The following is a 14,483-nucleotide window of genomic DNA, read 5'->3' as shown; positions in this document are numbered from 1 at the left end:
TATAAACAATCAAATGCAAAATGCACAATAGAGAGTAGGAGAGGCCAATAAATAGAAGCAAGGTATCTGGCTCCATTCCGATATATCACAGTGGCCAATCCGATTTGTATTGTAACAAAAGCAACACTCAGATGCTTCTGTATTACGATGTAATATCGCTTTTTGTCAGTGAACCATGTGACCTGTTCATGTCATTTTTAGGCATGAGGACTTGAATGGCAGACTGATTTTCTCATTGGATAGGACCACCTCAGGGAAAGCAGGTTACACCAAAAAGGAGCTGACAGTGAAGTGAAATGATTATGAATTGAGGAAATTATTAGAGCAAGAAAAATAGATAAAGAAATAGTGTAGAGTAGGAAGGGTGGGGGGGGGGGTTCCTGAGTAGTTGGGAAGGAGGGAAACCCCCATGGTCACAGTTGGAGGCTCTTATGATAGAACTCCCTAGATGAGCCAAGTTTTATTGTAGGAGCAATCAGGAAGAGAATTGAAAACATCTATCATATAGTTAGGCAGTGTTTTCATGCCCATCAGTAGGTTGAGTTTGTGTATCCATTCTTGCATGGTTAATGTAGTTTTGGTTGTCCAGTATCTGGGAATGACTGCCCTCACTGCTATGAGAAAGATATAAAGAAGTCAATTTTTATAGTTGACAGGTAGCCTCTGATCATAGTGAGTAAGTGGGGGTTTCAAGGAGCATTAGATGTAGGCACTCAGCTAAATGTGTTAAAAACTTTGTCCCAAAATGGTTCTATCTGCAGCCATTCCCATCAAAGGTGTGTCACTGTGCCAGTGTTGGTATGACACCACCAACAAACATAGGAGACACTGGAAAACATTTATCGTGGCAGGCAAGGACATTGATATCACCTAGTAAATATCTCAAAGTTCATGGATCTCTCTTGGACCACATTAGTTATAGTAACTTTACATGCTAGAAAGCATGATTTGGCCCTGACTTTATCTGTGCATTTAGGTTCTCATTCCTATTTTGTCATATAAGATAGAGATTTGGGGAATATACGAGAGAGTACTCATTTGTTAAACATTTCATTTTAGTAGACGCTGAGGCAAGGGTCGCTTCTCAGTGGAAAAGAATATTGTAACCTTGAGTGCTTGAATAAAGTGAGCGAGCTGCATGTAAACTGATTTCAGTACAGCTCATGTACCATTGGCTGTTGTCTGCGTGGCCCTCTGTCTGTAGCTTTTTCATTATCCCATCATGAATTTGTTAAGATGTATTATTGCCAGCAGCAAATATAATGGCACTTTTCCACTGCAAGTACCGGCTCGGGTCTACTCGGCCCCTGCTTGGCCCGGTTTGCTTTTCCACTGCTGGTACCGCATGGTACGGTGTTGGAACAGTTCGGTACGGTACGGTATGGTTTGCTTTTCCACTAAAGTAGTACTAAAGTTAAGTGGGTGGGATAACAACGGGGTGGGTGGGATTCTCTGACCAATCAGTGGCTAGTAGTGACTGCATGCAAAGGATTGTGGGATATGGTACCGGGTATGGTACCTCTTGGAACCACAATCGAGGTGGTACTGTTTTTGAGAGCCGTACCATTCGGTTCCATGCAGTGGAAAAGCGCCTCAGTACCGTACTATACCGTACCGTTCCTACACCGTACCATGCGATACCAGCAGTGGAAAAGTGCCTTAAGATGCTAGCCCAATAATTGAGCATTGCAGGGAGCTGTGTACTTGGTTTAGTTGAAGTGAGATGGTTTACATATAAACTACAATTTTTATGTGGATATTATCAGAGATCAGACTGCCCAACAGTACCAGTATACATCCAAGGGCCAAGTGCTGCAACAAGTGTTCCAGTGTTTGGCTGTGGGAGATAGCTCCTAGATCCACAGGACCCTGAGGGATTTGTTTAAATACTGAGGTAGTTCCAAACTATCCAGGACACTGCAGGGTATGCTTTCTCTATGCTGGCTGTCCTGGTTGGGACAGTGCAATATTTACATCTTTCTGTCCATTCCACATGCACTGGAGTAAGAAAAGGGTACCTCTATAGTAGCAAAGGAGAGGTGACTTGTGCTCAGATGACTATTACTGTGCTTTTCAATAGGCTTTTTAAATTTACAGAAGTACTAAAAATTAAAAAACCTTTTTATCAAAGCCCAACTCCAGCCAGAACGTTTGTTATCTCATTTTGGATAGCATGGGTAATGTTAAGAATGTCTGCTGGTTTTTTCTGTGTCCCTTTTGGCTAGGGTTAGGCTTTAAAGTTAGCAGCCCAAGGCCTGAATAGCACCATCAAGGAACCTTTCCAAAGAAAACCCCTTTAAGCACGATTATTATATTTGTCTGGTAATTTTCTCATATGAGTTTCCTACTGAGGTTCTTTTTGACATTTAACTTACATGGTAATTTTTTTTCTTTAAATAGATGCCAAATGTAAATTTGCTGAAAAGAGTTTTTTTATTGCTCTGACAAGCAGTATTTAATTTTAAATTGCTAGCTTCAAATAACTACATGTATATCAAAATAGGGACATTGTATATCCATGCTGGATCTGACAATCCTGATAACACACAAAACATAGCACTATAGGTTCCAACTGTCTTCTCTTTTAAACTCACCGATCTTTTTTGAAGCCAGTTGTCTCTTTGCTCCATGGTTGTCCTCCTTTCTTCCACGCACAGCCAAATGCACTAGTATGCCCAATTTCCTTTTGTTGAAAATCTGGGAACCCTCTTTGTTTTTTAATTTAGGAGAGATATTCCCAAAGACACCAACTGCAAGCTCTAAGCTGTCTCTTGGATGCTCATAGCCCAATGTAATAATGGGTGCTTAGAAGTTCCACCAGTCATATTCAAACTGCCCAGGCATGTGTGACACTAAATTGCTGTTGGGACAAACATAGTGAGAGAAAGATCCACAGCATGGACATCAGGAAATAGACCATCCCGTTGAACATGTAAATAGCTTTGAGGATTTTGGCTTTAAGGTATAACCCGAGAACTCAGATTAAAATACTTTAAACCCATCAAAAAATAGTCTGTAACTATGGTTTAATGACAAACATTGCTTCAAGGGTCCCAAAGAGGAAGTTTCCACAGTTCAGCATCCATGGCACTATCCCAAGATTAGCCACCCTGCTCATTTAGGTGTGTCCAGCACTTTCTCTCACAGCCAGGTTCCAACTGTTACCCATTCCTTTTCTGGATTCTGATGTACCCAGGTAAATCCCCTCCCCACAGCTTCTGCACCCTACGCTCAGAGGATAAGCAGTGTTCATTACCAGCTCTTCTCCCGGATACGCTCTATTAAGTTCTGTATTAAAAATGACCAGGGTGCACACATCTTTCTTCTTGTTGATATACAGTATGTAAGAAGGAACAAAAACAATTAAAAGGGTTGATTTAAGTAGAGACTAAGACGTACAATTCTGTTGTTGGGACATCACCACTGTATCTTCAGGTGGTAGTAAACCACGGCATTGGAAGAAAAAAAGTCTGCTGCAAGGCATCCTATGCATCCTATGAATCCTATGCATCCTAAAATCCTATGCATCACATACTAGCACATTATGAAATACTTACCTTAGAACAAAGCCCTCCAGTGGTGCTGACAGGGCTTCCACCTTCCCCTGGTCTTCCTTCCGGGTTCATGGGCTCCAGCAGTTGAATGGCTTGCGCGCAGGAGTCTCGACCACGGCACACAGCTCTAAAGCAGCCAGCTGCTGCTTGCTGGAATATCTCCTAAACAGTACATTTTTATAAGATATATTTATGTTACCTGCAGGTAAACTTTATTATAGCCTTACCTGTAGGTAAAAATCAAAATGAGGGTTTACTACCACGTTAATGACAGGGTCACAGAGCTATTGGAGGGTCTGATGGTAAGAGTGTGGGTCTTCCTTTTGGATACAAAGTGCATGTGATCCCTGTAGTTCGGGAACATTCCTGTCTGGTAGGAGGCCTCAACATTTGAGAACCTCTTTTAGGAAGCACCTTTATATTTTTAACACTGAGCAATTGAAAGGCACCTTGGATGTTGCAATATAAACTATATTTATATTTAATATCTATTTACTTTTATTGATATTCCGTTCTTTGTAATAATCAGTCTGTATTGAAAATTACAGTTTTTGCACCTTGATCAACTATGAGTATTGATTCACATAGTCAATGATAAGTATAACATAAGGAATTTTTTAGTGATTACTTACCTTTATGAATTATGTACATGGTTTATAAAGTCTTTCAATTATTGGTATTGATTTATGATTTTGTTTGATATTTAAAGGGACAGCACACTTTTTTAAAATTAAGAAACCCCTTTAAGACTAAAGTTCCTGTAATTGGGGTTTGGAGGTTCTTCCCACCCAAAACTCTTCAAGTCTCCGAAATTCCAGGTCTCTAAAATGGATTTAGCAATCCAGAGAATACTGAAAATCAGCCTCTCTTTATCAACCAGATTACCCGCAACCCCTCACCCTACATGTGTGAGAACCCCTGAGTACTCAACACTGACTTCAAACCATCCCTCTTCAAGGGACCACAACCCAAATAGTGTGAAAATATACCTGCCATCCTGGACCCAACCCTGGCATCCTGTACAGCAAATAATCAGATAGCTGAAAAGACGTCTGGTTTGCTGGATGATCTGATTTGCTTGGACCTCTTACATTCTTACTCCCACACCCCTCTTGATTCCAGATTGACAGCAGAGTCATTTCATTTTTAACCTGATAAGGATGAAGTATTCTCCCTTACTGGGAAAATTACGTTATTACATAATGAGACAATTATGTTGCTGTCAATCATTTTAATAGCTAATCCCCATTGGTGTACCCTCTTTGTGACAAATGTTCAGAGAGTGAGGAGGCTGGTGGTGTTGATATCCCAGAAGAGCAATGCTTTTTCAGTTTTTCTTATTTTTAATATATAAGACATAAAAATGTGGAACAAAAGAAAAAGGTAGCGGATCATAAACAAGGTGTGGTGAGTACTCCCGTGCTATCACTTCTAGTAGAAAGGGGTAAGATAAATAACGGAATTTCACCCTAAAGGGCAAGTTCTGCTTAAGGACTTGTTCCCCATTCCTCTTGCACAACTGGCACTTTTTTGGGGGGGGGGGGGGGTCAGGTACCCAATTTTGACAGGTACCTGCTCCAACTTCCGTTCCCACTTTTTGTAGCTGCTGACTTATTTTTCTATAGGTGCCTGGAGTTCCCCTTTAAGCTGCTGCAAGCACCTAGTAGCTTACCTGTAGCTAGTGTGATGTATAGATATTAAAGCGGAGTTCCGGCCACAAAAAAAATATTTCAATGAACATACCCCCGGGACAGTCAGGGCTAGTACATTCCACAATGGATAGCCTCTGATCTGTCCCGGTTCGCACTTACCTGCAAGAAGAAATACTCACTTTTAAAATTTCTTCTCCAGCGTTGCCATCTTTGTTGTGGGCAGCTGAAGCCAGCGCGATCCTCTTCTGCGTCCTCTTCCGTGTCTTCTTCTCCCAGAATGAGCCTGCACCGGCCCCTCTCGTCACTTCCGGTGCGGCGCCGCATTCCTCAGAAGCTGTTTAGCAGGGAATGCAGCGTCACACCGGAAGTGACGACGAGCGGGGCCGGTGCCGGCGCATTGATTCCTGGGAGCGATGACGTTCAGCTCCCAGGATTCATTGCAAACCGGAAGTGACGGCGTGGGCCGCGGCCGCCGAGGGAGGAAGTGGAAGAAAGGTGAGTATTTATTTCTACAATAACAAGGTAAGTAAAAAAAAAAAAAGTCCTAACTATCCATTTCCTTTTCAGGTGAAGAAAAGCAAGCAGATGGCCACAAAATCGATTATGTCAATTTTGTGGCCGGAACTCCGCTTTAGAGCCGGTTCACACTGAGGCGATCCGACTTTGGGGGGCGACCTGTGAAGTCGCGTGCACCGCTGTGCACCGCGACTTCGGCGTGACTTGCAGAGACTTCACATAATGGAAGTCTATGCAAGTCAATCCCAGGTCGCCCCAAAGTAGTACAGGACCCTTTTTCTAAGTCGGAGCTACTTGTGTCGCTCCTATTAGAACGGGTCCTGTACTACTCAATGGACCGTGACCTACTGACAAGTCGCCTGACAAGTCGCGCTAGTCTGAATGGGCTCTAAATGTAATGAATGGTGCTGCGATGCTGAGGTAGACAAGAAATGTCTATGTGTGTTGTGCAAAATAGGCAATGTGCAACACTATAAGTAAATAAAGTGCAAAATATAAGTAATCAAATATTGTGCAATTCCGCAAATAAATACACAAAATCTCTGAATGCAGATGATCAAATGTCAAATCATCAGTGACTCGTGTATATATAAACATATTGCAGTGCAGAAATAAAGTGCAAGATAACTAAAACATGAATCAAAAATAAATAAATAAATCCAATAAGCAACGGTGTATCCCTTCACCATTAAGTGTGCGAGTCAATCTGACGTCACATCCAGTATGCCTTGCGTGACCCGGGCGTGAGCGGAGGCATGCCAGAAGTGATGTTTTATTATTTTGAATGTGAGTAAGAACAGTTTTTAATCTTAAAGGGTAACTCCACTTTCGTGGGGAAAAAAACGCAAATAAAAATGACATAAATCTTTCCCGTAGTTAGTAGACGCGATAACTTTTGCGCAAACCAATCAAAATACACTTATTGCAATTTTTTTAACAAAAATATGTAGCAGAAAACAAACTGGCCTAAAATTTTAAAAGTTTTGATTTTTAAATAGTTTTTTTTGGGAATGTTATATAGCAGAATGTGAAAAATATAGTTTTTTTTTTTTCAGAATTGTCGCCCTTTTTTTGTTTATAGCACAAAAAATAAAAATTGCAGAGGTGATCAAATACCACCAAAAGAAAGCTCTATTTGTGGGAAAAAAATTACATCAATTTTATTTAGGTGCAGCGTCGCACGACCACGCAATTGTCCGTTAAATGTAAGGCAGTGCCGAATCGCAAAAAATGGCCTGGTCATTAAGGGGGCAGATCCTTCCGGTCCAGAAGTGGTTAATAAATACTTTTAAAATGGTAATGCACTATGGGAAGTCTCTTTCACATAGTTATATAACCATGGGTGACATTGAGGGTGGATACTTAGGATTATCATAGAGGAGACCACACTTGCAATAGAGTTTTGTTAGCTGGATCACTAGAGGACCCCCTAGAGGTGAGCCGAGATAGAAGGACCACCACACTGAGATAACAACTACATGCTGTAATCAAAGTAGTACTAAGGTTAGAGGCTAGAAAGCACAGAGGTGTCACAGCGCTCTAAAGAGAAGCTGCATCTTAGGTGATTGACTCTCACACTTAATGGTAAAGGGATAGGGGTAGGTCTGCGCCGCTGGTCCCGGCCTCAGCAGTGCTCTCAACACTCCTCTTCCTCTGCCCACAGGGATCCCCATCGTAGGCCCCAGTAATTCTTGATTGACTCCTGTCTCCCAGCTCACACTCAGCCTTCTGGGCCGACAATGACTCCGCACCGCCTGCATCAGCATGTCACCGCAATACCCACACTGACTCCATGCCCGCAGCTGCATAGACACATTCCAGCATCGGCTACATACCAACCCAAGATGCTCCTTGTCCCCCTCCGCTGCACAATGCCAGTCTCCTGATGGACACCAATCGCACTCCTTTGTCCCACAGGGTCGAATTCGGTGATTCCGCTGACTCCTCAGGTACTCCGCCAAAACATGTGATAGCCCCTGCGCTAGGCTCACTCCGGCATCCATCATCTTGCTCCTCCACACATGTGTCTGCTCCTCAGCTACACCCAATTGCGGAAGTGATGTCTCAGCCCTATTTCTCTACTCAGATTGGCAGCTCGCGGGTGGCGACTCCGCCCACGACTCCAGAATACAGTAGCTGACTCTCTGGCTCCCCTGTACTTGGGCCTCAGTTGCACTTTTTCCTTCGCAAGCCAACCAATCTCCCATACTGCCAATGAAAATTGTCCCACTGTCATTAACTGCACGGCCAACATTTTTCTTTACAGTACATGTACAGACATGACCTCTGATGCACCGATCCCTGCGTCCCAGGTCACTGCTTTCTCTATCAACACTTGCATCGATTACTGTAAAGCAGACACAGTTCTCCTGTGCAATACAGCACATTCCTTCTCCATCAACACTCCTCCAGCACTTTACTTGGGAAAACATACTGTTTCTTTGATAAATGTTCGGTTGTTGCTCATAACAACCATTCTACCATCATGACTTATCAGCACACTTTCACTGATCACTGTAGAGCAGATATTACTTCCTTCACTGACACTCCACCACATTTCTTAGATAAACATGGCATTACTTGGTGTGACCACTCGGTCGTTGCCAGTAGCAATTGTTGCTGTAACCCAGGGGTACATCCCGGACAAGCCCCCAAATGTAGCACTGCCCCCATAAGGACTGCCAGATATTCACTTTGCAGGTCCCCCTGGTTACCAGCACACATCCAAAAACAAATGCTTAATTCCTCTTGGCTCCCACTCCAATAATCAGTCCAGGGGTATTTAGTTGTTTTGTTGTTTATTTTATAATGGGGATAAGAGAAGGGAATAGTCTGATACTCCAATTTAACTATTCACAGCATTTGAGGACTTCTATCTTCTCTACTTCGCTTTTAAGTATGGAACATCTAGGCTTTTAATTCATCCTGCCACTTTGGATGAATAAGGATTAGGTCTCTTGTTTCCTTCAAGACGACTTGGTGAACAATCTCTCATCTTCAGGACACTCTCCCTAGTATCCTTTCTCTCTGCTAACACCCGTCCACTGACTATCCTATGAGCAGGGGGGGCCCCCCTCGGGTCAAACCCCTTGACACGAGTCCATGTACTCACAGTATTGCAGCCACAGGGTCTCCAGTGTCTCCCCTCTCAGTCAGCTTCCCTGGACCTCTGGCTTCAGCTCCTCTCAACCGCTCCTCTGGCCCTTGGGACGACCTCCTGTAACTGCATGGCACCTCTACAGAGGAGGAGGCGGCTGCCCCCTCCCTCCCAGCATGCACAGAGGCGACCTGCCTTCTGCCAATCACCAGGACTGTATCAAAGCCTATGCACCCATTCGTCAGGTTTCCTCCCACTGTCCAACATGCCTCCCTATTGGACCAGCTTGAAACACTTCTTCAGAGTAAATTAATCACATACTGAGCACAATAAGCAGACCTCACTAACAGATCCTGCTCTTTGGTAGGCAGAGAACAATATAGATTTACCTGCAGCCCCTATGGTAAGCAGACAGAGCTCAAAACTATATTTCCCTCACTAGCACCTACCTAGGAGGGTGCTACATTTCTAAGGAATTTTTTCTAGCAATCTTGTCATGGTGGAGGATTTTTTTCTTTTTTTACTCATGTTTTAGTTACCTAACAGCAATTTGTTTATATACACACCAGTCACTGAAGATTTGACATTTAATTTTATGCATTTCGAAATTTCATGTATTTATTTGCAGAACTGCACAATGTTTGATTACTTATATTTTGCAATTTATTTACTTATAGTGTTGCACATTTCCTATTTTGCACAACACACATAGAGATGTCTTGTATACCTCAGCAGCACAGCACCATTCATTACATATTATCTACACATCACAAACAAGGTTTGCAAAGCAAAAGCCTTTGATGTTACCCATAGGTGTGCGCAGCCTATTGCATTAGGGTGTGCACCCCAAAGTTTAAATACACATGCATGTGTTTGCCTACATGTACATGGCCCCGATACATTATTCTCCCTGCTGGCAAAGTGAAATAGAAGTGTGTGGCACTTCTCTTATGGCAGAGCAGGTCCGAGGGAGATCTTTCCCATCTCCTCACTGGCAAACAGAGCGATAATGCTAATGTGCCCTAGGTGATTAGGGTGTGCCCAGGCACACCTGGCACACCCTGTGCGCACACCTATGATGTTACCAATAGCAGTTGGTGATGATAAAACCTGCTATGGACAGCTCAGCTATGAAAGGAAACCTATAACACAATATTTCTCAGCCAGGATTATACCCCCACAAATGCACAGGGGCACTTCTGCACTGGCCACCAATATTATGGAACACTACATTTTTTTATCTGCGTTTGTTTTTGGTATTATTCATTTCATTTTAGGGTTATGATTAAAAATCTTGCAGAGCAGGAGCATGCAAAATCTACTATGCTCACACCCCTATTTGTGTCCCATATAAAGGAGCTACTGAAAATCCCTTCAGACACATTTTTGCTGCACTTTATGGAGGACATGTCACTTCATATCATATGTTGTATGAATGAATTGTGTGTGGACTTGACACAGATGATCATATATGCACTTTTTGTGTATTTCTGAATTTGCACTTTATTCACACAGAAAGGACATTATTGATTAGATTTTATTGTTTATTTATTATTTATTTATTTATTTATGTGTTGTTTAAATTGATTGGATGTATTGTAATTGTATAATGGTTGGGTATATTGTATATTTAAATATGTTTAGCACTTGTTTAGTCACTTAGTACAATAGGGAATCTTATGCATAAGGATAAGTTATTAATTACGGGAAAAAATAGATATAAGTGCTTTATATTTTGAATTATAATATTATACCTTTAGATGTACATATAGCAGCAGAGAAGGGTTGGAAGCTAGGAAAGAAAGGCACAGATCTATATCACCATTTGCTATAATAAATTTTAGCACGGGTCCCCTTAGGCCTGAAAATATTTCAAGAGTTCCTCCAGGGTAAAAAGCTTGGAAAAGTCTGCTATAACGTCTTAAAATCTAGCAGAACACTGACACTGCAACTTTCATACATTGTGCATTTGAGGATAGCTGGGCCAGCATTTTTTGGCTTGATCAGGTGATGATTCTGTGTCTATAGAGCAGCACATGAGAGCACCTAACGAGTGTTTGGGGGGGATATGACCCAACAAGTTTAAAATGGTTTGAAAATATTTCCCAGTTGCTACTGTTTTCCTTGGCAATGGGTTAGCTTCATGTTACTATATTCCCCTCCCTTCTATATTGCCCTAAGCAGCAACGGTTGAATTTAGACGAGGAACTGGCCATAAAAGCATTGTGAGATGGACTAATCATGCTTTAATGAAGCCTTAAGCTGGCCTTACACCTGTGGATGTTCGTTGGAAAACTCCCAATTTTGGAACATTCTTTTGATTATTTAAAAGTTACGTGGCCGATTCATCAATAACTTTCAAGCATAGTGAGCCAAAAAATCGAAGAAGGATGGAAAATGTTTATTGACTCTACAAATTTCTATCCATTAAATTGGATCAAGAAAAATCCTAACTAGTAAAAGTTAATCCAGATCACCAATCAAAAATGGAGACATTGACATGGTACTCGAATGAAAAGTAATTAGAAAATTAGTTGAGTTGATGAAAGCTCCATCAAATGCTCGGATGAATGATTTTGAAAATTTACAAGTGTAAGGTCAGCTTTGCTCAACCTTTTTAACCTTTAGAGGAACCCTTGAAATAATTTTCGGATCTCATGGAACATCTGCTAAAATTATTTCATCAGGGGTCAGTTCTCCTTTCATTGGTAGTCGGTGGGAAGAATGCCCACTTTACAGAGGTAGTCAGAATGCCACCCTTATAGATCACTAAAAAAATCATACGTGTCATGCTGCTGGCTTTAAAAAAGGGACATTGGACCTAGAACCATGCAGTCACCGTTAGATGGAAGGTCATTCATCCACATCTTAACCCCCAGCAACCTCCTGAAGATCCCTAGCTTCCATGCGTAAGAATGGTTGCTCTAATGTCACACTTGTATAAAGTACTCGAAACCCATACTTGAGTAAAAGTACAAGTGCTCGATCAAAAAGTGACTTGAGTAGAAGTTGAAGTGCTCGATCAAAAAGTGATTTGAGTAGAAGTACTAAAGTATTCAACATTTTTTGTACTTAAGTATTGCAAGTAGTTTTTTTAAATTTTGCTACTCAAGTACTGAAAGTAAAAGTACCAGTAGTTTTTAAAAAAAATTTGCTACTCAAGTACTGAAAGTAAAAGTACAAGTATTGGGTTATGTAGTTATTAAAGAAAGAAGTCAAAAGTTTGAACATCATATTGTTTTTTATTATTTCAAATGATTAACCTAAGGGACAATCACAATTCCTTTGGCTGTAACTTTTTGTAAACAAAAACAGATAAAGTATGTGCCTCCCTTTCCCCTTTAAAGCATCCCTCCTTCTCTTCCCTGCATGTTTTTTTTTCTCCACAGCTTATTGGTGTGCAAAATCATATATAAACCAATGTGATATACAACAATATATTCCAATAATAAAATAAAGGAAGAGTGTATAAAATCAAAGTCAATAAAAAGTCCATATATATAATTCCATAATACCATATATATGTGACAAAACAAGATGAATATATTTTCAAAGGTGCAGGAATCAAACAGGTGCTATTCCAAATAATAGGTGCAGACTCCCCCCACCTTGTGGATTTCCCCCTTACCCGGCGGATGAAGGTAAGTGCAAAATAATATCCAAATAGACTCTTCCAGTGAAACAAAACTGCAAAACCTGTGCTCTCAACTTCCAGTGAAAAAAGCAAAATCAGCCTCTTACCAGAAAAAAGGTCTATGTACGCTTGTGACTCTCCTTGGTTGGGGGAGGTTCTCTTTCCCCTTAACAGCAGATATGTAGACCATTTTATTTATACATACAGTAGCATTTATTTTCGTATGCGCTGATTTACACATGACATTATACACATTTTTTTGAACTTCATGAAATCTGCCATCTACTGTTCTGGCAGTGGTAATTTTTATAATTGTAACGAGTAACTATGCAGCACACAAAAAAAAATATCGGAGTAGAAGTATTGAAATCATTGAAAAAATGTAGTGAAGTAAAAGTGGAAGTAGGAGAAAAAAATTCTACTCCAGGAAAGTATAGATACCGCCTTTCGGTACTTAACTACAGTAGTGAAGTAGTTCTACTTAGTTACTATACATCTCTGATTGCAGCTCACTGCACCGCATCTCTGCCTAATGTACATGATTAGCTTTGGTACCTGTGTTGGAGGGTTTGTATCTCTCCCAATACAAGTCAAAGGAAATGCAATAGCAACTTGACGCAGCTTGAAATTCAACTGCAGGCCAATTAAATCTGTCAGTGACCTCAGAAGACTCTCAAAATGATCTCCAAGCCTGGATGAATGCACGCTACATTTTGCCCATTTCCACAAGCTCTTAGTGGGTTGGAAGACATGAATAAATTGCAGCGTTTTTCTGTATTAGCCCATAAGTGGAATGTGTACAGCATAGAGATTCAGTGGTAACTCCTAGTTCTTCGTCTGATAAGGGAAGCTAGGTTGCTCTGTATGGTTGCCTGCTATCCCACTCCTTAAATTGAACTAATGTATGAAATGTTTGCATTTTTAATAATCCAGCACTTTCCCAGTCATGTTGTTTTGCAGATTATACTTTCATTACAAGTCCCTTTTTGTCAGCTAATGAATAGGTGCACTTAACTCGCTTTCCTTTCTTCCAGCTCAGTCTCTGAAAGAGTTTGCTCGCCTACTCATTACGGTGGAGGAAGAAAGGAGAAGATTGGTAAGAGCATTGCATCATACCCAGTGATTGTACTGATACTGTGTAAATGTACTGTGACACATGGCAACCGGTCATTTATTAACTTTGCTATTGGTTTTGTCCTAAAAGGACTACTGTATTCAAACAGAAAACTATATTTGTTTAACATTTATTTTTTGGTGAACATAAAACTGATATTAGTTATTAAAGGTGACCCTGAAACCTTAAAGTGGTTGTAAACCTGAAAAATAGTGCATCCAGAAAAGTGCATCCAGCAATGTTAAATTCTCTCCGCTTTCTTGCAGGGTTAAAAAGCGGCACATTACAAAAATTTGTGTCGCCACACCCCCCAGGCGCATGTGACTGACAGACTACATAGTTCTCTCATGCACAAGCATGAGAGAAGGGGGTGTGTGTCCACCATTCCCTAACACTGGTCAAGGCACCCTTTAAAATCATTAACAATCTCAAGGCACCCTCCAAAATTATGGACAGGCTTGAGGGGGCCAATTCTAAAATGTAAAAACGATTCTGATAGTTTTACATAATGCAGCAACATCAACACACGTAGGACACCCAACATTAGAGGTGATTTATTCTTCCAAGGCAAATACACTTTTGCAACCTGACTAGTATTCCAATGTTTCTCTGTTCCCTCGGTTTTTTTTCCATCACTCAGCTAATGAGACCCCAAAGCTGATAGAAAGAGGCAAGGGAGAGTCAAACAAGGATGATATGCAGGCAACTGACATCCTCCTTATGAATTGATAATGTCATTGGTTGTTAGGAGGTTGGCAGCTAGAAGTTGTAATGGTGTACAATGAAAACCTGTGGCTTTGTGTAAAAAAAAAAAAAAGCATGTTTTATCTACCCACCGACAGAAATTAGGTGGTTTCACCCACCCACCCAAAATTGTAACAGTTGTAGCACTACTCCCATGGGAGCTGCTGGTTAT

General features: G+C 41.2%; 1 protein-coding gene across 1 annotated transcript in view; it reads left to right on the top strand.

Annotated features, from left to right (window-relative positions):
* Positions 1 to 14,483, top strand: part of ARHGAP42 (Rho GTPase activating protein 42) — a 531,819-nt gene that overhangs the window by 190,126 nt on the left and 327,210 nt on the right. Inside the window, exon 3 of the mRNA XM_082244686.1 lies at positions 13,488 to 13,549. Coding sequence (XP_082100812.1) covers positions 13,488 to 13,549 — 62 coding nt within the window. The remainder of the gene's footprint in view (positions 1 to 13,487; positions 13,550 to 14,483) is intronic.

The sequence above is a fragment of the Pelophylax lessonae genome (genome assembly GCF_965119305.1).
Source record: "Pelophylax lessonae genome assembly, chromosome: 2".
In the NCBI taxonomy this organism is placed as follows: domain Eukaryota; kingdom Metazoa; phylum Chordata; class Amphibia; order Anura; family Ranidae; genus Pelophylax; species Pelophylax lessonae.
This window is presented reverse-complemented; position numbering and strand designations above follow the sequence as displayed.